Below are 22,341 nucleotides of genomic sequence, written 5' to 3' on the forward strand. Positions count from 1 at the left end.
CTGATGACGGTTTACAAAAAGACTCGGGGACAGTCGGACGCTTAGTTGCACCTGACACTCGCTGGCTTTCTGTGCCTCTTTCTGTGCTTATAAATACTTCCCCTTTTCCCCTGCCGCTGCCGCCGTTCCCAGTTCCAAAAATTCACAAATGCTCCGCTTAATTTTCGCAATATTGCGGGTTTTTTGCTAGGAGGAATTAAACGGTATGCTACATAATAAACTGCTGGTTCCAGAATGGTAAACGGACTGGCGCACGTCATAAGATATAAGTTCAAAGTTACATTTGATTTCAGCATGTAAACTGTTAAAAATTCACTACGCATAACGACATAGTATTGCCATTCCCACAACAGCTCGAAAACTTATCCACGGACCACAATGAACTAAAACAAATACAGGGTACAATAACTCTTATACCTATGCAATATCACTATTATACGAATCAATATTAAACAAAGCAACCGCATCATGCCTCGGTTTTCTCGAACGCCAAAAACACCAAATCATATTCATCCAACTCGTACACGATTCTATCGATTCTCGTATAGCCTGGGATCTCTGCCGGATGTGAGCGTTCCGTACAGGCGTTCACGAAACTGTCCTTGGTGGCACGAGTCTCAAACATCGTAACACTGAACTGGGAAGGGCCGAAAATACCGACAACATAACTCACGACATCGAGAGAGTTCATTCCGGCCACAGAAGAAGGGACGTTGGTCTCGAAGGAGGCGTACGAGCAGCCCAGCTCAGGAGTGACATGCACAGTAAAGTAATTGTGTGTCGCATCAGTGACACCATTGGCGGAATATCCGCAGGGAGAGAACGAGAAAGAGTCAATGCGCGAAAACGGATACAAACTGGCAAGGCCACACTTGGCCGTGATATCAGCACCTCCAGCGTGTCCGGGATCGAGGTCATCTGAAGAAGCGGACGAAGCGACGCACTCGGATGTAGTTTCTGAAACGATACGATCTTTATAGAACTGTGCCGCTTTCTCCTGGTCAAGACCAGTCATAATAATCTCCAAAGTCTCGTCTTCAAATCTTCCATCCGCAACAACAGGATCGGCTTTGACTGACAAAGTGGAATCGCGTTTCGCAGAATACAGATACCAATGGTGATCTGAGTTCATTCGACCAACCATATATGCAGATCCGTTAGAGAAATGTGCGTCAAGATATTTCACCTCATCTTTCCACGATCTATGCGGATGCTTCTGCCGATCAGGAAACATGAAGTTTTTGCGCGAATAAAATACCCTCCATGGCTCCATTCCTGCGGGATAACCCGTTTGAACACAAGCAATATCAAGCAAACGAGGAAGACCAGCCAATAACGTCGTAGTACCGCAAGTCTTGAGAATCAACTTGTGAGGAAAAACAAACATAGACGATTCAGAGAGTAGATACGCATCCATCTCCGCAGTTCCGATGAACGATAGGACTTTGCAGTGAACGAGATCTAGCATATCTTCCCACATTTCACGTGGCACCGACTTAAGCCCATCGCGAGCCATAGAGGGAGGTAAATTGTATCTATCGGGCGCAAACCAGACTTCAAGAAGCTTTTCGGGACCTGCAACTGGTGAGCACGTGAGCAATCGCAAGGATAACAGTTGCCGTACCTTCGAAAGCTTTAGTAGAGTCGAGGGTCGCAGATGCTTCGTGATTAACTGTGTACGTGTTTTCATCATTGTGGACCGGAATTCGGTCATGCTCGTCGCAAATGGAGACAGAAGTTGGCGAGACCATTGGATATGTTGCCAAATTAGAAAATTCTGGAGATAAGAACACCGGAATGCGTTTTTCACGCAGTACTAGACACCAATATACCGACAATAAGTGCCGCCTAAAGTCGTGATACAAATGGCTTTGCGACAGGAATAGGGAGGGACTCCTTTCGATAATCAGTTAAGATGGTCGGAAATTGCGGATATGGGAGATTAGCGAATATTATCTGGGTCTAGATATATGCACTATGCTTAGTACTACAGAATTACTCGACACCGGCAGTCAGTAACAACTCACTTTGCTGGGCAGGGAAAGCGCCGCAAAAGCTCCTTGTCCATACAGGCGAGAGCGTGACGGCAGGCGACACGAAGAAATGAATCCGGACGGTCTGTCGGCACGAGCGACAGTCTCTAGCTACAGACGAGATGCTGCTCCGAAGTGCGTTACAATAAAGGGCAAGCTGGAGTTGTTCTCGACAAACGATTAGCAACCTGTCTGCTCGTGAAGAACAGAAATGTGTGGACTCGGCTGACAGTTCTCAAATTTTTCGTCCCTGGCTGAGCCACAGACGTAATGCGAGCCACATATGGCGGTGTAGAGTCTGATTCTGACGAGCTTGAAGTTCCAGTAATATCATTGACAGTTAACTAGCCTCTATTTCGCTTCGATCTTTTATAGCATTAATAGTATTCGCTATCTATTATTATTTGAAGTACTCCGTCACTCTGACCAGCATTAATGCCTTCTCCTCGCGTTTACATGGACCTCGTGTCCCCCGCAGTAACGGGCAGAATCATTATCGAACTCTTCGCCAAAGATGCGCCAAAGACATGCGAAAAGTATGGATTCCATGCTTAGGCTTCTCTGGTTTATAAAGTCACTAATTCTTTTGTTCTCCAGCTTTCGGTGTCTTTGCACAGGTGAACATGGTCCGGAGCTATGCTACAAAGGTAGCATATTCCACCGCGTGATCGCGGATCCAGATTTTATGGTGCAAGGTGGCGACATTACCAATGGAGACGGTACCGGTACGATATCATTTTTTGTATAACATAGTGAGCGTGATGGGTTACTTTGCCGTGTTGGATAATAAAATTGTTGGTTTGCCTTGCTAGCCTCAACATATCAAACTAATGATTTACACAGGAGGTGTCTCGATATACGGCGAAACGTTCGCGGACGAAAATCTTGACTGGCGCCATATTGACGCAAGGGGCCTTGTGTGTATGGCGAATCGTGGTCCTGATACCAATTCCAGCCAGTTTTTCATTACAGTAGGTCCTCATTTTGCCAGTATTGCAGTCGGTTCAGTGAGCGATCGCTAACGCTAATTAATTGTCATTGTAGCTTATACCGTGTCCGGAACTGGACGGCAAGCACGTTGTATTTGGACGTGTAATTCCCGAAAGCATGCATGTCCTGGATATGTTCGCAAATGTTGTCACAGATCCTGAGAATGATGACCGACCTATACCTGATCATGAACCGCGGATAGTCCAGTGTGGAGAGCTGATTTTCAAAAAGAAGAAGAGAATCGCGGAGAATGATGGTATTTCTGAGAAAAAGATAGATCGGCAACCTGACGTCAAAGAAGATGAGATTCCACGGCAGTCCCGACGGAGTCGCAACAGACACAGCGACGAGGAAGATTACTCAATCAACAGAGGGCATCGACAACGACGCTCTCGTAGTCCGAGCGAGGGTCGGGGCAGATCAGACGTTGCCAGTCCAAGTGTGGAGTCGGCAAGGTCTCGATCTCCTTCCAAGGATCCTCAGAGTGTACCCAAGAATCCGCTAATGAGGGGGCGTGATGATCATAGGGCAGACAAGGATGATTGGAGTACGTCAAGTTATCGGGAAGAGGGCTACAATAGAGCGTATGGTGGAGCGTCTGACAACAGCTATGACAGGGATAATTTGGGACGATACGGAAGCAGACACGAACGGCGATACGGAAGATATTACGACGACCGATCACGGTATAAACGGCGACTGGACAGAATTGAAGATTCTAGTCGATCCGCGGTGAAATACAAAGGCAGGGGCACGATGAAATTTATGGAGTAATGGCTAAGTTGTTATCGACGTCAAAAATGATTCTCGCCGGATGTGTACCAGTTCTGTTGCAACAGCCAAGTATGCGCTTATTGTATTTTTGACTTGCATTCATTTGGAGTTATCTGGGTATTTTGTTGTGATGTATAATACGCGTATCAACTTTTATGAACACCGCGAGAACCTGATCTATTAGGATGCCTGTTGTGTTGCTGACATATTAGCACTCCTCGTAATATAAGTAATATATACAAAATATAGCACATATCGCACATCTAGGCCTGTCTGATCTTCTTTAATGATTCGATCAACCCCAAATATCCTTCTCTCGCCTCGTGCCGAAGGAACTCTGCGGAAGCTCTAACATTAGGGTATTCCTGCTGCTTCTCAAACGTCGAAATGCTCGGTGGCACTGGACTGCGGCCGGTAGCAGGAGTAGACGCCTCAGAGTCAAACCCAGTACTCAGCGTGGTCGATGTGCCGCCGCCTTCGCTCCTCGTTACTGTATCCTGCACCAGCTTCCGTAGCTTGCCAACGAAATCTGATTTGAAAGCAAACTCGTGTGTTCCTTTCCAGACCTCTATTATCTTGCCTAGCCTCTCAACTTCATCGTTCGCAAGTTTAAATTTTCCTTGTGCCAGCATCTCCCGTATCTTGTCCTCAATCTCGCCTCCGCCTGACCGTAGACCCATGTCGATCTTCTTAGCCTCCGTGAATGTGTCGAGAACTTCCACTAACCGTCTCCGAACTAACTCTAGCATCTCAAGTCTCTGCATTGCGGGACTTTTATGTGCAACGTCATCAACCTGCTGTTTTAGGTCGTTCGTAATGGATATATCAAGCTGTTCGACATCACCCGAGAGTAATTCCACCTCGTATTTTAGGCGATTGGCGGATGACAGCATGTCACTTACAACCCGCTCTAATTTTGCTATTAGCTCCTGCGTAGCATTGTCAAGGGACGACAGTAGAGCAACTGCCTCAGTGTGGATCTGCGGAAGCGCAGTTGGCAGCTTGTATGACGGTAGAGTAGAATTCAGATATCCGTGTGGTGTGAGTGATGGATTGGAGAAAGTGTCGAGTAGTTGGCCTGTCGAAAAGTTTGTCGTAAGTTGAGGAGTTGATGACGACATTGAGGATTCCGTTGCAGTTATTTCTTGTATTAGTTGATTCAAATAGATGTGCCGCTGGAATGTGATGCCAGCTTGATATAGGTAGCTTGCTTGCTTGTAGAACCGCTAATGGGACACAACCGAGAGTGGTCACGGGATCATGTGCGGCGTTCGAAGGCAGGCGTAGGCCGTGAATTCATTGTCGCTCTCAAATCTATCGCGTTAAGCAATTACTATATACATAACAGAGACCAGGGGGGTAACAGGCTATCTAATTTTTGCTCTGAACATTATTTATTGGCTATTTTCGACCACTCTCTGCGTGCAAGTGCGCAAATGTCACAATCACGCCAGGACTGGCGGATAAATTTCGCGATATCATTAGTCGCGACTGTCATCTCAGGATTCTTCATCGACCGCACTCTAAGGCACCTACTTGGTCCTGCTTCAAGCGCTAAAGCACCTGCAGCTCTAGACGCAGTGCGGAGGTTTAAAGCTCGGAAACCAGATGTCGATTTAGATCACTTGAACGAGCATGAATTGCTGATTATGGCCGAAGTGATTGCGCCGGAAGATATAAACGTCGGTTTTGAAGGTTCGTTTGTCTGCTTCACGATAAGTGCGTCTAGATTAATGCCAAATACTCCATAGACATTGGAGGATTGGAAAGTATTATTAGCGATTTAAGAGAGAGCGTCCTTTATCCTCTTACCATGTATGTAGCATCTCGTTATGAGAAGGCATTGGATTGACATAAAATAGGCCGTCATTCTTCACGCAAAATTCACCGCTCCTTCAAGCCCCTACCGGTGTGCTTCTCTATGGTCCACCAGGGTGTGGCAAGACAATGCTTGCTAAGGCTCTCGCGTCGGAGAGCTCAGCGACATTCATTAATGTCAAGATCTCGTCCATTCTCGACAAATGGTTTGGCGAATCTAACAAAATCGTGGCGGGAATTTTTTCTTTAGCACACAAGCTGCAGCCTTCAATTATTTTTATTGACGAGATTGATTCATTCCTGCGTGAGCGCTCCAAATCAGACCACGAGGTCATGTCAATGCTCAAGGCCGAGTTTATGACACTTTGGGACGGTTTGACGACCGAGGGCAGAATCATGGTCCTGGGCGCAACAAACAGACCTAACGACATTGACTCTGCATTTCTACGACGCATGCCCAAGCGATTTTCGATCAAGTTGCCCAACCCAGAGCAACGAAAACGAATCTTAAAGCTCATGTTGAACGGCACTGAATTAGAACCCAATTTTGATTTCGACGCAGTGATTGCGAAAATGGCGGGGCTGAGCGGAAGTGATATTAAAGAGGTATGTAGAGATGCAGCTATGGTACCTGCCAGAGAATATTTTAGGGATAACTATGTGGATGGGAAGCCGAAGGGAAACAACGTGGATAAGAAGATCAAGATGCGGCCACTTCGGACGAGCGATTTTTTTGCCGATGCGCATACCGCGCATGGCTGGGATGACCATCGCATGCAGCCAGCTGAAGCATCTTTAGATTAAGGAGGCTCTTTCAGCGTATAGTGGGTTCAGATGGAACTCTCGGTATATATAGGTGTTGCCATGCTGCTAGGATTGCTCGATTTGGATAGATTGGATAGATGGTTCAAGAACATGGTCATTGTAAATACTGATTAGGTGCTATACGATATGTATGAAAATATATGGAATAACTGCACATGACCTCATCTGAAAGATACGTAACCTATTTATAAGGCGGATTTATGCGCATTCTCCCTGAGGGGTGAGGTCGCCCCTCCGTGAGTTATTGAGCCTCATTGGTAACAGTTGGGTTGTCCCCTTAACCTTGGCATTTACGGCTCTAGGTGGGAAATGGCGTGAGCACAGATCATGACGACACTGCCACTGAATTCTACGCACCACCAGCCCAAACTACTACCACCACCTTGCTCAATCTCCACACCGCCTCAACTTCTCCAGTCCGGCGCAATTGAGTGTTGAAGTACGTCGCAATGGATACGGCCACCGCACCATTTAAGGTAAAGGCGATCTATGAATACATATCCGACCATCCGGATGATTTATCGTTCCCAGTTTCGCAGATCATAACTGTTACGGAAGAGGAAGACGAGGAATGGTACTCTGGTCGATATTTTGATAACAATGGTGTTCTGCGCGAGGGCATGTTCCCTAGAAATTTCGTTGAGATTGTTGTCGAAGATGAAAGTCCCGCGATTCCGTCGCATCCGCCCAGACCTCATCGATCGCAAGCTCCTACACAGACTACCTCTTCTCCGATCCCTGCGGCGATCATAGAAGCAGAACCCGAACTCGAAGGAAAGCCCGATCAAAGTGTCTCGAAGGCAGTGGTGGGTGGGTCGCCGCAAGCTCAAAGTAAACCTGTGCCAGTACTTTCGAGTCCTATCCCTGCGGCTGTGCTTCCCGCTGTCTCTACGCCGTCTGAACCACCAATAACCGAGGAGCCAGTAAAGCCAGCGGGAAAAAGCTCATTTAGAGATCGGATTGCAGCATTTAATGTCGCCACTGCGACACCAGTTGCTCCCCAAGCGAAGCCAGCTGTCTCATCCTTCGTCAAGAGACCGTTTGTAGCGCCAGCTCCATCGGCCTATATTCCATCTGCTCCACAGGCTGCCCCTAAGCCTACCGGTGCATCCTATGAGCAGTCGACAAGCCCGAGGGTTAGCATTGACGATGACCGCATGTATTCAGAAGAGCCACATACGTCCCATGAGCCGATCATCACCGGCGGAACCAGTTTGAAGGACCGTATTGCCCTGTTGCAGCAGATGCAACTCGAACAACAGGCCGCACAGGCTGCGAAGATGGCTAAGAAGAAGAAGACACAGAAGAAGCATCAGTCTCAGCAGTTCACCGATGTGCCTGAGGAATATATTGCAGAAGCAGAGACTGCAGAGGTCAGTGGAGAGTCTCCGCGCAACAGCGTCGAGAATCGTCGAATCGGCGAAGAGCTTGAACCTTTACCTCTATCGGAGCATACTACACAGATCGCTCAACCAGAAGTGCTTGCGATTCCTGGAGTATATATGGAAACCGAGGAGCCAACGCCGATGACCACTAAAAGTACTGACATTGGCGAAGAGAGCGCAGGTGATCAATCTGACGTGGAAGATAATATTAATGCCAGATCTTCACCGGCTATTCCACAAATGCATGTTCCAGAAGCGGGAAGCGGACCGGTTGTGGAAGCGGATGATGAGCCGACACGAGACATCGAGGAGGACGAAGTGGACGAAGACGAGGAGATTGATCCGGAAGTGGCTAGACGTATAGCTATCCGCGAGCGTATGGCTAAAATGTCTGGCGGCATGGGTATGCCGTTTGCCCTTCCTGGCGTCATGGGCATGCCAATGGGAACGTTTCCGAAGTCGACGCCAAAGAAGGCGCAGGAGCCACCCAAGGAGGAGACAGAGGAGGTGTATAGTCAGTACAGAGCCATTCCGATTTTGCCAATGGCTGTACCGTCACCTGCCAATCAAGAGCCTCGCCGAGATGACAACGAAAGAGAAGACTTACTAGAGTCCGAGCAAGAGGAGGGTTCGCAAACTACTCAAGCTGAAGTGGAAGCTGAGGTTTTACGCAAGGATGCTCTTGCGGAGACACATCCTTCTGAAGACTCCACCGAGCCTGAACAAGAGATTGAGGATGCTGTTGTGTCGCTGAGACTTAGGTCAGTTTTTGTGTTCCCGTCTAGCTGACGTAAACTGACACATATAGCGATACCGCTGTCGCTGTTCCCATGGGATTCCCCAGACCTTCGTACTCGACTGCAGCTGGGGAAGATGATTCAATGGAACAAGGATCACAAGAGGATTCTTCAGAAGAAGTTGAAGAAGGTGCTGCCACATCTAATTATGCCGTGCCGCCAGTACCATTAACCCCACAGTTGCATCCGCCAGTGCCAGCAGTGCCAAAAATTATACGTTCACCACCAGCTCCCAGCAGTCCAAAAAAGTCTAGAGCTAATCCCCCGCCACTGACTACATCACCGTCTGCCAGCTATACCTCAGTTGGTGGGTCGGAAGTACCACCTGTTCCACAATTTCCACCAACTCCTTCTGCGTCACACACGTCGCAGCATCAACTTCCACCGCCCCCGCCACCGCCTGCGGCTCCTCCTGCGTCATATGCTCCACCACCTGTGCCGAATGTACCACCTGTTCCGCCGGCGCATTCCGTTCCAGTACGGCGGTCAACCGATATCTCAGAGCGAAGCTTTCCTCGGAATTCAACCGAATACGATTCGTCTGATAATGACGAAGCGACTACGGGTTATGAGGCAGATGATGACACAGATTTAAATGTCAGCTCTACTCATGAGTCAGCGTATGCACAATATACAAACTACACAACTACAAATGATTCTGCATCAGCGCCATCTATTCCTCCGTCGGTTCCTCCCTCACATGCCGCACCACCGCGGCCGCGATCATACCCATTACCACCACCACCACCTCCTCCACCTACACATTACGCACCACCGCCGATGTCTCCAGCACAGTATGCATCGCCTCCTCCACCAGCGCATGTCTCTCCTCCGGTGCCGACAAGTCCTGCGGCCTCATATACGGATCGCAGACCTTCGATTGAGGGCCGACTGTCAATGGACCCCCGTCGTTCTGCAGAGGTTCGCCGATCATTAGATCGCCCTCGGCAGTCTATGGACATTGTAGGTGGTGGCACGTATATGGCGAGCGACATTGATCTAGGGGAAAAAAGTGGGTGGTGGTCTGCTCCTGAGTCTGTGCCGCCTTCACTTTTGAGCCGAACTCGTGATCTCAGTTTTGAAGTTGACGAGCGGTTGCATTCACGTCGCGGACGCGGCATTATTACACGCATAATTTATGTATTATACTACGACTACTCGCAGAGTGTAATCACTGTTCAGTTCGAACGTGAGAATCCATCCCGTGTGAAGTTCGAGCAGCGTCATGAACCGCCACCACCTCCTCTCCGCCGTGACCAGCTGGAAGACGTATACGCAAGATTCGGCGCCAAAATTAAAAACTTTGCGGTCGAAAGTTTGGGTAAGAATGTTGGCGATGGCTCGCCGTTTGGTTATGTTCGAGCTGTTGTATCGCGATTGCCTGATGCTCTCCAGAGTGCAGGTACACGATCACACGGCGCGATTGTTTACTCTAATCTTGCAAATGCATCGGTCACACAGGTGGATGAGATCAAGCCTGGAGATATCATTTCATTCCGCAACGGAAAGTTCCAAGGACATAAAGGTGGCTTGCATCAGAAATACTCATTGGAAGTTGGAAAGCCGGAACATTGCGCGATTGTACAGGAGTGGGATGGTACGAAGAGGAAAATTAAAGTTTTGGAGCAATCTAAGGAAAAAGGTAGAGTACGTGCTGAGAGTTATAGGCTAGGAGACTTAAAGAGCGGAGAAGTTATGGTATTTAGAGTTGTTGGTAGAGATTACGTTGGCTGGGTCGGAGATGAGTTTTGACCGACGTTTCAGATCTTTTATATCTGACTTTGCATTTTTGTGTGGTATGTCGCAAGCGGTGAGCTTTATTATTAAATCACTACTTTTATGTAGACAAACGCTTCGATAGTCAACGTACACCGTACAGTCATATACAACTTATATACTTCATAGAGTGTCCAACATGTCTAGTAATGTTCCATAGAGTTCTTTACCACTTTTGCCCTTATTTTTCTTGACCACTGGCCTCACTACCTCTGAATACTCGTTGCTGGCCTTTTCCACATCAAACAGTTGCGCTTGTGAGTTCTCGGCAGCTTTTGGTTGCCATGCGACGGCGGCGCTCTTCAGATAAGCCGGAGTCGGCTCGACATTGTTATATTCGACCGGCGAATTAGTACGCCTAACACGAATATGTACACCACCAGTTGAATTCAAGGTGGCACTGTTGACAATAAAGTCTCGCACCACGAACCTGCTGGCTGCTGTGAGCATGATGTCGCTTCGTCTGAATCGGCTCGACGCGCCCACAAAACCGTTAACAGCGACAAGAGAAGAGCCCTGAGAAACTTCAAGCTCGCGACCCTGCGTAGTTCGTTCGAATTGGAGCTCCCTTGGAGTCCTGTACATTCGCCCAGACAGAGTATAAGTAAGACCACCTGTAGCTGCAACTTCGGCAATATTACGTCGCGTTTCCCGGCTGCTAATACCTAAGAATCTGAAAGCGGCTTCCCGAATCATCTCGTATTCCTGTGGATTGTCACTGTGGTGGATACCCAGTCTAGGGTCGAATTCTCGTGCCAAGTAATCGTCGAACTGCTCTCGAAGTTGTGCGACTTTGCGAAGAAGTGCCTTGACCTGACTGTTCGATAGTTCCGGCAGATTAATCAGAGTCCGTCCGCTGCCGAGAGCGGGCCGACCTTCGGCGTGATCGGTTGGGTGCGGATCGTGGTACAGAGCATTCAAGTATAATCGCGGAGCTTTCTCCTCTTCTTCTGTTGCTGCTTCCTCGGAGGCATTCTTTGACGTAATTTCCGGCTCCTTGGCATTGGTAAAAAATGGCTCAGATGCCGCGTTCTCATTCAGATTAATCCAGCTGGCAGTACCACCGTTTACGAGACTATTCTCCCTCTCCGTGAGTTCCGCAATCTTTCTCTTGAAATGACTATCATCCTGCGACTTGAGCTGCTTAGGTCTGTCCTCAGAAATGTGATCACGAGAAGACGGTGCAGTATTTTTGATCAGACTTAACGTATGATCCGCAGGATCCAAAGAGGGCGCGATATGCTCTCGGAAGGCAACCAACTTTTGCGCTTCATCTTTTTCTGCCGCTTCAATCTTCTTCAATCTCTGGGCCTCTAATCTCTGCCACTTGGCCTTAAGTCTCCTGATCGCGGCTAGTTCTTCAGCAGCGGTCGTGTCTTTAGCCTGATTCGAAGGCGTAGTGTGTGACTGCTCCGCTTCTCCCTCAGACTCTAGCTCTGATTTCAACTCTGCATCCATATGCATAGACCTGTACTTTTCGTCAAAATAGTTCCTGATCTTCGCTTTGTACTTCGTATCCTGCTCTTCCAGCGTCAACGCAAGTGGATTGGTGAGGACCGGCAATTTCAACTCTTCAAACCGCAGTCGCGCTTTATAAAACTTCTCCGCGGGAGCAAAGCTAGCAAATCCTTCTGGCGTATCCAGGCTATGCAATACAACTCGTCGGTTCTTTACCATGGCGCTACTGGGTAACTGAGACTTGAGACCCCACTCGCCTCGTTCGAAGGATGAAGGAAGTGCCTCTATGATCTGGTGCGCCGGGAGCCGACCTTCTCCGTTGAATGCAGCTAGTCGGCGCGGCAAGCTAAAGAGCTTGCTGTGGCGCAACAAGTCATCAAAACGGGCAGACTGCATTGATAATTATATAGTCGGGTGGTTATTTGTTGTGCACTTCCGGTACTTAACCGACTCGAATAGCGATGGGCAGTTCCACAAGCGCTCAATTGATATACTGGTAGCGGTAATTTGATCAATTGCTGACGTCTGCACGAACAAATAACATGTCCCCTATGGGGTTTGTCGCGATATTTGGTGGTGAGTTATAGAGTGGTGAGACGTTATTTCGATGTTCGGCGCGAAAATTGTCGTTTTCCAATCTCGGTGTTTGAAACTTTAAGGTTATGGGTAAGGGTTAGTTATTATTCCTCAACCTCCTCGTTAAGCTTGCGAAAGTACAATCTTCCAACCCACGCAAAATTTCATAACATAATTCCTGCGGGATTGAGAGTGGTTACTATAGATCATTTTAGGCGAAGCAGAATAAGACTTGGGATTTGAATATAATGATCAAATTTATAGATTCACCAGTACAAGAATGGACTGGCCAAGGCTAGCTTCCGGAAAGCAGATAAGCCATACGCACTAGACACCAGATGCAATAATGCAGTTGGTTGATCACTTGATTATTATTCTCCTGCATATCTGACAATATCATTATCACTGTAGTAGTAGTTGCAGCATTGGCACTTGCGTCGGGATTCATTTTATCCGCTGTGTTCTTAAAAAATGTTGTATCATCTCTTTCTGCGGTCTTGATGGTCATACATGTAGGCTCGACTGGGTTCGTAGCGCTGATCTATATACGACCTGACTCCGTCAGGTAGCGGATTTGGCTTCCATGACATTGAAATAGGCCTGTATCCAGTAATCGCAATGTGATTCTCTGCCACCATGAACAGCTAGCTTATTATAGATCGATAAGGGAATAGAGACGGCATATTTATAGACACGTAAAGATGACGGTGTATCCGGGCTCAAGCTCACTGATTCGGTGGAGGACGATGCATCTGGAGTTGAGATGTAATTAAGCTATTTCGCTACTGGTCGCTGCGTGCTTTGTGCCATATCGGGGAAAGTTCATAATCGGTCAGTACACGATGCCTCGGCACATATATAAGCAATGAGAGTAACTGAGTAAGACGGGAGATATTAAGACATCTACAATAAGTTCCTTTTCAACAACGTGCGTACTTTACAGTCTTTAAGAATCTTCTGACTTGTCACAGCTACCGTAACCGTGTGACCGTACAGTCACTTCTGCATTCGGAATCGCCATTAAATATGGGTATTATTAATCAAGGAACAGTGAGAGTAATCATGTAGTTGGAAGATGGATCAATTCTTTCACGTCACAACCGTTCAGATGCAAAGCGTGTGTCGTGGGTCCGGATATAACCCGAACTGCTAAACTCCATGCCCCTGCTTAGACAGTGCAATATTGAGATTACGCCAGTTTGCGGTGGGAAATCCAATCGGAGTAGGGTTTGACGACACGTACGCAATCACGCTATCAAACACCAAGTTATTGACAAATGCATGTACTTTGACAAGGCATTGTTTCGCACCGTTAACTACTCTGTAACTACTCTTGATTCTCACCTCTTCACCAACATTCGAGCTGAATGCCTTCTGGTGAAGGTCAGCCGCTTCTTACCCAGTCTGATCTTCAGAACGTCCGAGGAGTCATGGATTCCAGTGATCGGCAGAGTTTACGCTCAATGAACAGCGAGACATCTTATGTAGCTAATGAGTTGCGAAAGAATCTTTACAGCACTCGGTCGTCCATAATCGCTCAAGTCGGGGCGATTTCACTCTTTCTGTATATCTTCTATCATATCATGGCGAATGATATCATATTTTTCACGGGACACCCGGTCTGTGCAATAGCGAAGACCCTGGGGAATTACAAATCTAACACTTATGATAGGCATTGAACAACTTTGCTATATTCGCTCTTACTCAATCAATCATTCTAGTACAGCCAACTTCGACGGCAGCGGAGAAGCAGCTAGGTGCCACTGTGCACGGAATTTTCAATGTTATTGCCGGTATTGCATTCTTCGGCGCTTCATCCATCATCTTTTTAAATAAGGCCGCTCACCAAGGCATTCATTTTAAGTCTGTGCACGCCCGGCTTGGCTTAGTAACATACATTCTCCTTTTTGCCAACGTCTTGCTTGGCATTACGCAGTACTGGACTCCATACATATACGGTTCAGTCAGTCGCGCAAAGAGCTTGTACAAGTTCCATAGAGTTATCGGTTACGTTTCGTTAGCGTTCTCGTTTATAACTACTGCGCTTTCGACTACTACGGATTACAACAGAAATATTTTTGGAATGAAATTCATTGTTTTATTTGGGTTGGTCATCGTAACCTCGATCGGTCTTGCCATTAGAATACGACCGCAAAAGTTCCACTTCAAGTTCCGACGATCCTAGTGGTATGTGGAAAAGAATATAGATAAAACGAAGGAAAGCACAATTGTAAATTGGGTAGTTGAACGGTGTCAGGAAAATATCTCGGCGGGTGGCTCTGTAACCGGTTCCCCGATGGCATTGCAGTATGGTTGGCTCGGAGCTAAATTTCTCTTTTTGGGCTTGTTTTGCTTTGGTTGGTAAATGGAGATGCGAATAACATGAACACTTGTTTGAAATTGATCAGGATAAATAAACGCACTCTTATCGAAGGACGCAGAGTCTACTCTTTAGTTTTGTCTCGCACGCGTACCCATCCCTTAACAATTCCAAATCGAAACGCCATAAGATCATCAAGAATACCAAAAGCACAAATAGATGTAGAGGTGTTTCTTCTGATATTATTACAAAACCGAATATAAACACATGAAATGGTAGTTAAACATCACCGTACTTTTTCGTTCCTCCTTATCCTATATCTCTTATTCATATCCTCATTCCCAGATAGCATCACCAGTCTCGACAGCGATGGCAGTACCGCTAGTAGCTCGAATAGCTTCGTTAATGTCCCACTGATCACCAGCCTCAACAGCGGGGGCGGCCTCTATCTCCTTAGCAGGAGCAGGAATCTCAATAACATCCTTTTCGGTCTCCTCTGGATCACGGTAGAAGTAAAGATCAACCATTACGCTCCAGGTCTCAACCCGCGAGAGGACACCTCTCAGTCTGAGGATTTCTCGGGCAAGCAACCACCAGATCAAACCAATGGAGTGTCTGCCCTTGTTATTGGTAGGAATAGCCACGTCGACGAAGTCGGTTGGGGAATCAGTGTCACAAAGAGCAATGACGGGAATGTTGACGTATGAGGCCTCCTTGATAGCCTGCGCGTCGGTGCGGGGATCTGTGACGACAATGATTCTGGGCTCCTTGAACGATCGGGTAATGTAGTTGGTGAAGCTACCGGGAGTAAATCGGCCGGCAATGGCAGTGGCACCGACATGCGAAGCAAATTTCAGGACAGCGCGCTGACCATATGGACGAGCAGACACAACGACAACATCAGAAGGGTTGGGAATGGTTACCAAGATACGCGCAGCGAGGACGAGTTTCTCCCTGTTGGAAATTAGCTTGGTGAACCTCATATCGCTCCCGTTGTCATAACTAAATTTCCACATACCATGTCTTGCCGATGTTAATAATGTTAACACCGTCAGTCCGAGTTTTGAAGACATAAGGCTCCATATGTGTCTAAACGTGAATCTCCATTAGCACTGAGCTGAAGTGTAAAATGAATTCCGGTCCCCTGCTATTCAACCAAATTGACGACCATATCGTTTGTCGTGTTCCTAATGCACAACCTTCCCCTCTTCCTCTTCTTCGCTAATATTTCTCAATCACAACTTATTCTGCCAATCCACTTCGAGACTGTGTCGAGACAAATTCAACATGTAACCCACCTGGAGGTTCTTGCTGCCGAGATGGCATTGCGCAGCCAAAAGGAGCTCAACGTCCTGCTGGACTGGGCTCAAAATGTCGGGAACACCGGGCATCTTTGCTGATATCGTGTGAACAAGGAGGTGATGACTAGGGATGGAAAGATACGAATGAATTGAATCAATGAAACTGACTTCCACTATGGCGTTATGCTCGCCTATGGCACCAGGAGGGTCTCGCCCAGCTAAGCGTCTGTGTCCCCATTGCTCCACGGATTTATATTTCGTGACTGTTTTCGTCTTCGGACTCAGCGTAGTCAGGCTTGCCCTAGCAGTCGTGAGCTAGGGCAAGGACTCACAAATCACAACAAGTCACGTGATGTTTGTGACTTTCTCATGCTCGCCCCACGATCATAGTTTTGTTGACACACCATTGCAGTGCCTCGACCAAAATTAGCGTAACACCAGTGTATCGAGCTGACTCCGGTATAATCGCGCAGACATTTACATCGGAGAACCAGTATTTGTCTAGTAGTTTCGTTGCGGCAATTTGATTTAGAGTAGTGTACCGTCAACATACGGCAAGAGGCGACAACAAGAATCGACAATCGCCAGATTCGCGTACGGGGTCATAACACCAGACGTGACGAGATCGCCAATATTTATATTACCTAGTTATAGAGATCTATTAGCATCTATAACGACGTATTTGCAGTAACGACACAAGGATGGATAGAAAAGCACCACGTCATTCGAGACTATCACATACAGCGACTCCTTACTCGCGTCCATCTCGGCAATCTTCGCTGCCGAACGGCGAAACCCCACAAACCCCTATGCGAGGTCGTGAAGATTTACATACTCAGGTATGTTGTTTGTTTTTTAGTTTTGGGGAAACTGGAGGCAGCCGTAGAATGTATATTGACGGAGATTATGTACAGACTCCGGGAAGTATTTTCTCGAAGGTGATCTCAATGTTTACACCTTCGCGATGGAATAGTCCACGACACCAACAGCATAGCGATGGCGAACTACACACTTCTGATACTCAAAAGGCAGTTGCGGAGAAGAGCGCTAGTGGACAATCCAACATAGGAGGTTCAGATGAGCAAGGAGCTGAGTCGGGCCAATGCATTAATACCCCTACACGATTCTTACCATTTCTCTTCTCTCCCGCCAAATCACAGCCGCCAAACACCCCGGCGTGGTCGCTAGCGCCATTAGCTTTGACACCTACGCAGATGCCGGCCGCTCCATCAGACGACCAGACCGCCTCGCCGAACCAGATGCTTGCTAATTTTTTCCGTGAGAAGGGTGACGCCCCATTATCCAGCATCGAGGTTCAAGGTGTCATGGCACTCATGCACCAAGCTCAACAAAAACAACTAGACGAACATCGACAATCAACTCCATCGCTACCTTCATTTAGTACACAGACGTCGCCATCAAAGACTGTCACGGAGCAGCTGTATCCTAGTGTACCATCCTTTGTTACTCCTGCTCGTCATCGATCAGCTACCCCTAGCCTTCGTGCTCCACGTTACAATCCTATTCTCACTCCACAACCGCGCCGTGCTGCCACACCCACGGTCGCGAAGCCGAAGACGGTCGTACAATATCCCACAATCTCCACGCCATTCAAGTCGAGAACTACAACGCCTCAGCCAAGTAGTGGGAAGCGTCTAAAGACAGATTCTGATGTCCCTGCGGCTGAGAAACCTGAGAGAAAACAGCTTCGACCGGCTTCACCAGCAACCCAGCATGATAAGTCGACTACGCCATCCACGGCACCTAAGCGAATATCGCAGACCGCCAGTGCCCTGCTGTCGCTTATCGAGCCAGTTGGCACCCCATCAGAGATTGCTAAAGCCAGAGCCGAGGATAGGGAACGGTTGACGGATCCGGCAATCAAATCGTTCGTCAACCCATACGCTGCTTCAGCACCCTTAGCTTCTACGACAACCCGTCGGAAGCTGGCGAGAAAGGAGTCATTGGTTGGTGTTGAAAGTGCTAGAAAGAAAAGACGCGCACTGGATGAGATCGAGAGAACCATTCCTACTGAAGAAAAGGTTGGTGCCTTCGCAAGCGGAATTGCTAGCGCGACTCCAGTTAAGCCTTCGACACATGCTGTTAATGCTCACTCAGCTCCCAAGGTATCTTCTACGACTAGTGCTCGCCCAGAGGGAGATAGCCAGATAGCAATATCAAGGGGCGCGCCATCAGCATCGAAACAAACGCCTTCTTCAATTTCCTTGATCGACAAGTTTAAGCCTTCGAAGTCATCGCATTTGAGGGAAAGTATCATCATGAATGCTCAAGAAATTCCTGGATCGGACAACAACGTTGTCGAGAAGAAGTCTGTACAACCAGAACCTAGTCTTGCGTTGCGAGCGGATGCCACGTCAAAGGTCTTATTTCCGTTCGGTAGCTCTGGTGATTCCACTCCGGCCAACGAGCAGAAGAAAAGCGATACAATTGCTTTTGCGGTACGAGAACCTGCTGTCTCGCAGAGTGGCGCGAAACCGGATGAAAAGAATATCCCATTCAGCTTTGGCGGTGGTTCTGCTACCCCTCGTATTGCGACTCCTGTTCCTGCTACCGATGTTTCTACACAGCGTAGCGAGTCAGAAAAAAAGGCGTTGTCGACGAACGATTACATGGCATACCTTCCGCGGTTTTTCTTCTCAGGACCTGCATCAGTTGAAGTTTCCGGTGGCAATGACGACGTGAAGCAGAAAGCCCGCGATGCCCCTGAGAAAGCATTTCAGGATTACAAATTCCGATTTACATTCCCGGATGTTAGTAGTGCACCTACTTAATCATGAGTTAGTTGCCGGCCGGGTCTGCGCCGCAAGGATTAACGGGAAAAAGTGGACGATATGTAGGATAAGGGGCATACATGTTGATGAAGTAATAGTTAAGCATAATTTGCATATATATTTGTCAGGGAGAATAAATGGTCGCATTCCTTATTGTTTGCACATTCATTCTGGGACCAAATTTGAATGGTCATTTCCAACATTTTGATTATTTAATGGACGTTAGGTGATGGACAGTGAGCTCATGATTACCATTTAAGTCTGAAGCCGACTAAAGAAATGCTAACAACACTACGCATATTAACCAAGCTTCTCGACTGCGTTAGAGACGTGAAACAATATAGTTAGATTACAGGCGTGTAGGTCGTTGTTACCACGAAATGAGAAACCAATTGAAGAATAAGTTATAGAATTGTCACAAACAATGATGTTCACTAAACAAATGGGAACCATACTCTATATAACACCGCATATCATTCCAACGGTACACTCAAATGCATTTATTTAAGCCAGAATTGTTTGTAGAACAGACGATTGACAAGACTGTTGCGTCTTTGCGTCCATATCTGTTTCCATAAAATCTTCCTCTTGATCTGTTGTATTCGACTCTTCTAAACTTCGTCAATATTTATAGTATTTCGAAAATTTAGTAGCCAACAATCTTTCTCCGGCCGACAATTTCACCGAGAGAGAAGGCGCCGAATAGCTGAATGCCGTAACCGATGAATTTGAAGAGGGCCGCGCCATTGATAGACTTCAAGGCGGCAAAAAATGCCTCGGGAGAAGTGAAGTATGGGAGAACTGAGCTGTAGAGGCCATTGTACGTGCTCTGAAACTGAGCGGCGGTAGGAGGAGCGAAGGACTCCTTAAGGTAAACCTGTTTGGAAACCTCGGCAACAACCTTGGACCAATAGACACCCTTGTCGGCAAGATCTAAATCATCACACTTTAGTAATTATTTCGCAAAGATCGCATGCTGAAGTAGATATGTATTTGTGAGAGACGAGCCAATAAGTACAGTGAAAGTTTCCAACTGTTTGCACGACGGGTTTCCCAGAGTCTTCGCGCCTAAGTTAACCCGAAATCAGGGAACAATGAGAGCATACTACTAGCCTAGCAAATTTTGTAATATAGTGATGGATCTCATTTATAACCATGACGCAATTCCCAACTGTCTTTGCTAATTCCTACTCTAGACAAATGACGAACCTGACTACGCCCATCTCTCTACCAAATACTTTAAACCGTTTGCAGTATGCACTTACTTTTAGCACTGGCAACAGCGGCGTTAGCCTTAGCCACAAGGCTAGACAAAGCGGAGTTCTGGCGCATCTGCTGCTGTCGGAAGAGTGCCCGGCTAAAGGGACCCGCCGAGAACATGGATCGCACTGGCGACGAAACGGATTGTCTGAGCATTTCTGTACTGCAAAATTGATTCGTGAATGTATCGGATGACTAAGTATAGTCTGGAAGTGTCGACGACGGGAGTGGACTTGATCGTATTATAATTTCTGCAGTGAGGTCTGCAAAGGACGGCAATCCGGTGAAACTTTTGTGGGTCTAAGACTGGTTCAGGATTTACAGTGTAATTGGCTATTTTTCAGAGGAAGGTTTGAAACCAGTTGCGTTCTAGTAACTGTGCCTGAACCTTGAAGGCGGATCATATTTTAAACAATACGCCTAATTGACCAAGAAATTGAAGATTATTAATGCTATAATCTGCAGAAAAGACCAATTGAGTTGGTGTTTGATAAATGATTTTGGCATTTATGTCTTTTCGCTTCAGAACTGCGTTCTACCCACGACTTAAACGCACTTGCTAATTGGCCGAAATTTTGCCATGTTTGCATATAAGTTTTGAGTATTACCCGGCAGCCGCCGGTTTTTGCCAGTGACCGGGTAATAGTTGCCGTCTGAGCCGAGTTCGCTGCAATGACATGGTCGTGGTCGTTCATCAACCTTCATTCTCTAAGTCCACTGCTTGCTTGCCGCTTTTTGGATTCTTAAATCGTTGATCTTTTGTTAAGAATTGGTGTTGGTAAGTTGTGGTTACTCCCGGAACGCGTCCGGTAATAGACAATTTTGGCAGACGGATCAATAGCGCGTCACACCAATGCATCTCAGTACTTTCGTAATACCGCTGTTACATTTGCTCCCTCTCGTTGCCGGAGAGGCGAAAACGCCAGGGATATTTCCCCTTCGGCCGTGGACCCGGACAGCTCCTAGTGGTGCAAAGGAGACAGTCACTCCTTTTATCGTTGAAGGAATTACCATATCCCCGCGTCCTGCTGTGGTCACGCCTACAGTAGCCGTTCCATGGATCAGCCTGAAGAACAACGGCGCGCCTGCTACAATCAAGCCTAAAATCAAAAACGGGTATACTGAGAAGGCAAGCCCGACATATGGTACTTGGTTTGCGGAGCAAACGGCGGTGGACACCGAGAGCAGCTCTAGCGCCGCCAGTGAGGAAGATGGCGCAGCTGCCAAAAATACGAATACATTGAAGACTGTTATGAACGGTCGATTTTACGAGGGTGAGTTTGAGCGTTTGAATCCAGTTATCAGATGTACTCCTGAGAGATATCTCGAACAAGGAGATATTGCACCGTTCTGCTCCCCTGCTACAAACTCGGAGTTACTTTCTGGACACGCCTATTTTGTAAGCTGGTATTCTCGGTATTTCAATTCGACAGAGGTGCGTATCAATTTGCTAGACTATGATACACTGTCCGTCACCTCTCCCAGTGCGGTTCATGACAATTCGGTTGAGAAAAACTTGAAGGAATTCGCGTTCTTCACTTCGGAATGGGTAGACAATGAGTTAGGCTACTATATTTTGGAAATTGATCCGAACTGGATGGGCAAGTCATTCTCCAAGTCTGTGTATATTCATCTTGAGTCACCCGACGAGGCTGCTGATGACCTTAACGTTGAGCGCGCGCCGCTTGTGAAGTTTCTGAAGGGACCCAAGGCAATGCGGTCAAGCAGCCAGCGATATGAGGAGCAGACCTTGGAGATGGCGGCCGCGATTCCGTTGTGCGTGCTTGTGTTTTGTGTGTTTCTCGCGGCATTCCACTTCTGCACGCGCAAGTCACGGAAGATTGGCAACATCTACATTGGTGGTCACAGAGGTGGTAGGAGTCAACGGAAGAGAAGACATGGAAGAGGATACGAGAAGCTTGAGGAGGGTGACACAGATGATGTGGAAATTAAGACAGTAGGTTAAATTATTCATTAGAATGCGTAACCTGTTGATGGATATTGTATTATAATAATGGATGCAGGTAGCATGTATCAACCGGATATGGCAATTTTGATGCACAATTATAGTAACTATGAAATATCTTGGGGATGGTGGTAGCGAAAAAGGGAAAATGATTTTCCCACGGACCAGAATTATGCATCACAATGACATAGTGTATACAAAACCCTTACTTGAGTCTCACGCTCTGTTGTCAAAAACGCGCAGGTTTATGTACACACACCACTTGTTGGT

The 22,341-nt window shown here is 47.3% G+C and overlaps 11 protein-coding genes across 11 annotated transcripts; 6 read left to right on the top strand and 5 right to left on the bottom strand.

Annotated features, from left to right (window-relative positions):
• Positions 1-145: 145 nt before the first annotated feature.
• V1513DRAFT_11556 (S-adenosylmethionine decarboxylase) lies at positions 146-2,181 on the bottom strand. The gene is made up of 3 exons (XM_066894139.1): positions 2,028-2,181; positions 1,625-1,962; positions 146-1,575 (listed from the first exon to the last, which is right to left on the bottom strand). The coding sequence occupies exons 2-3, from the start codon at positions 1,749-1,751 to the stop codon at positions 467-469; spliced, it is 1,236 nt and encodes a 411-aa protein (XP_066756626.1). The 5' UTR covers positions 1,752-1,962; positions 2,028-2,181; the 3' UTR covers positions 146-466.
• Positions 2,159-4,055, top strand: V1513DRAFT_435424 (cyclophilin-like domain-containing protein). Its single transcript, XM_066896616.1, has 4 exons — positions 2,159-2,569; positions 2,631-2,758; positions 2,877-3,004; positions 3,078-4,055. Exons 1-4 carry the CDS (start codon positions 2,469-2,471, stop codon positions 3,795-3,797), a joined length of 1,077 nt encoding a protein of 358 aa, XP_066756627.1. The 5' UTR covers positions 2,159-2,468; the 3' UTR covers positions 3,798-4,055.
• On the bottom strand, positions 3,922-4,985 carry V1513DRAFT_435427 (uncharacterized protein). The gene has a single exon (XM_066896617.1). The coding sequence runs from the start codon at positions 4,916-4,918 to the stop codon at positions 4,061-4,063; it is 858 nt and encodes a 285-aa protein (XP_066756628.1). The 5' UTR covers positions 4,919-4,985; the 3' UTR covers positions 3,922-4,060.
• A 132-nt stretch (positions 4,986-5,117) lies between these two features.
• On the top strand, positions 5,118-6,599 carry V1513DRAFT_435430 (P-loop containing nucleoside triphosphate hydrolase protein). Its single transcript, XM_066896618.1, has 3 exons — positions 5,118-5,492; positions 5,549-5,612; positions 5,660-6,599. Exons 1-3 carry the CDS (start codon positions 5,234-5,236, stop codon positions 6,417-6,419), a joined length of 1,083 nt encoding a protein of 360 aa, XP_066756629.1. The 5' UTR covers positions 5,118-5,233; the 3' UTR covers positions 6,420-6,599.
• Positions 6,600-6,808: 209 nt separating this feature from the next.
• On the top strand, positions 6,809-10,545 carry V1513DRAFT_392998 (uncharacterized protein). The gene is made up of 2 exons (XM_066895307.1): positions 6,809-8,586; positions 8,634-10,545. The coding sequence occupies exons 1-2, from the start codon at positions 6,890-6,892 to the stop codon at positions 10,372-10,374; spliced, it is 3,438 nt and encodes a 1,145-aa protein (XP_066756630.1). The 5' UTR covers positions 6,809-6,889; the 3' UTR covers positions 10,375-10,545.
• Positions 10,416-12,448, bottom strand: V1513DRAFT_435433 (mitochondrial 37S ribosomal protein bS1m). Its single transcript, XM_066896619.1, has one exon. The coding sequence runs from the start codon at positions 12,250-12,252 to the stop codon at positions 10,522-10,524; it is 1,731 nt and encodes a 576-aa protein (XP_066756631.1). The 5' UTR covers positions 12,253-12,448; the 3' UTR covers positions 10,416-10,521.
• Positions 12,449-13,799: 1,351 nt separating this feature from the next.
• On the top strand, positions 13,800-14,617 carry V1513DRAFT_456018 (uncharacterized protein; the record flags this gene model as incomplete). Its single annotated transcript, XM_066899545.1, has 2 exons — positions 13,800-14,051; positions 14,105-14,617. 2 exons carry the CDS (start codon positions 13,800-13,802, stop codon positions 14,615-14,617), a joined length of 765 nt encoding a protein of 254 aa, XP_066756632.1.
• Positions 14,618-14,730: 113 nt separating this feature from the next.
• On the bottom strand, positions 14,731-16,261 carry V1513DRAFT_435440 (40S ribosomal protein uS2). Its single transcript, XM_066896620.1, has 3 exons — positions 16,051-16,261; positions 15,771-15,841; positions 14,731-15,706 (listed from the first exon to the last, which is right to left on the bottom strand). The coding sequence occupies exons 1-3, from the start codon at positions 16,141-16,143 to the stop codon at positions 15,088-15,090; spliced, it is 783 nt and encodes a 260-aa protein (XP_066756633.1). The 5' UTR covers positions 16,144-16,261; the 3' UTR covers positions 14,731-15,087.
• Positions 16,262-16,463: 202 nt separating this feature from the next.
• Positions 16,464-19,260, top strand: V1513DRAFT_435443 (uncharacterized protein). The gene is made up of 2 exons (XM_066896621.1): positions 16,464-16,892; positions 16,968-19,260. The coding sequence occupies exons 1-2, from the start codon at positions 16,755-16,757 to the stop codon at positions 18,843-18,845; spliced, it is 2,016 nt and encodes a 671-aa protein (XP_066756634.1). The 5' UTR covers positions 16,464-16,754; the 3' UTR covers positions 18,846-19,260.
• Positions 19,087-20,464, bottom strand: V1513DRAFT_435444 (mitochondrial ATP synthase g subunit-domain-containing protein). Its single transcript, XM_066896622.1, has 2 exons — positions 20,111-20,464; positions 19,087-19,778 (listed from the first exon to the last, which is right to left on the bottom strand). Exons 1-2 carry the CDS (start codon positions 20,259-20,261, stop codon positions 19,492-19,494), a joined length of 438 nt encoding a protein of 145 aa, XP_066756635.1. The 5' UTR covers positions 20,262-20,464; the 3' UTR covers positions 19,087-19,491.
• A 313-nt stretch (positions 20,465-20,777) lies between these two features.
• On the top strand, positions 20,778-22,312 carry V1513DRAFT_482214 (uncharacterized protein). Its single transcript, XM_066900384.1, has 2 exons — positions 20,778-20,883; positions 20,935-22,312. Exon 2 carries the CDS (start codon positions 20,959-20,961, stop codon positions 22,069-22,071), a length of 1,113 nt encoding a protein of 370 aa, XP_066756636.1. The 5' UTR covers positions 20,778-20,883; positions 20,935-20,958; the 3' UTR covers positions 22,072-22,312.
• Positions 22,313-22,341: the final 29 nt, after the last annotated feature.

Source organism: Lipomyces chichibuensis (assembly GCF_038497645.1).
Source record: "Lipomyces chichibuensis strain CBS 12929 unplaced genomic scaffold V1513scaffold_1, whole genome shotgun sequence".
Lineage (NCBI taxonomy): Eukaryota > Fungi > Ascomycota > Lipomycetes > Lipomycetales > Lipomycetaceae > Lipomyces > Lipomyces chichibuensis.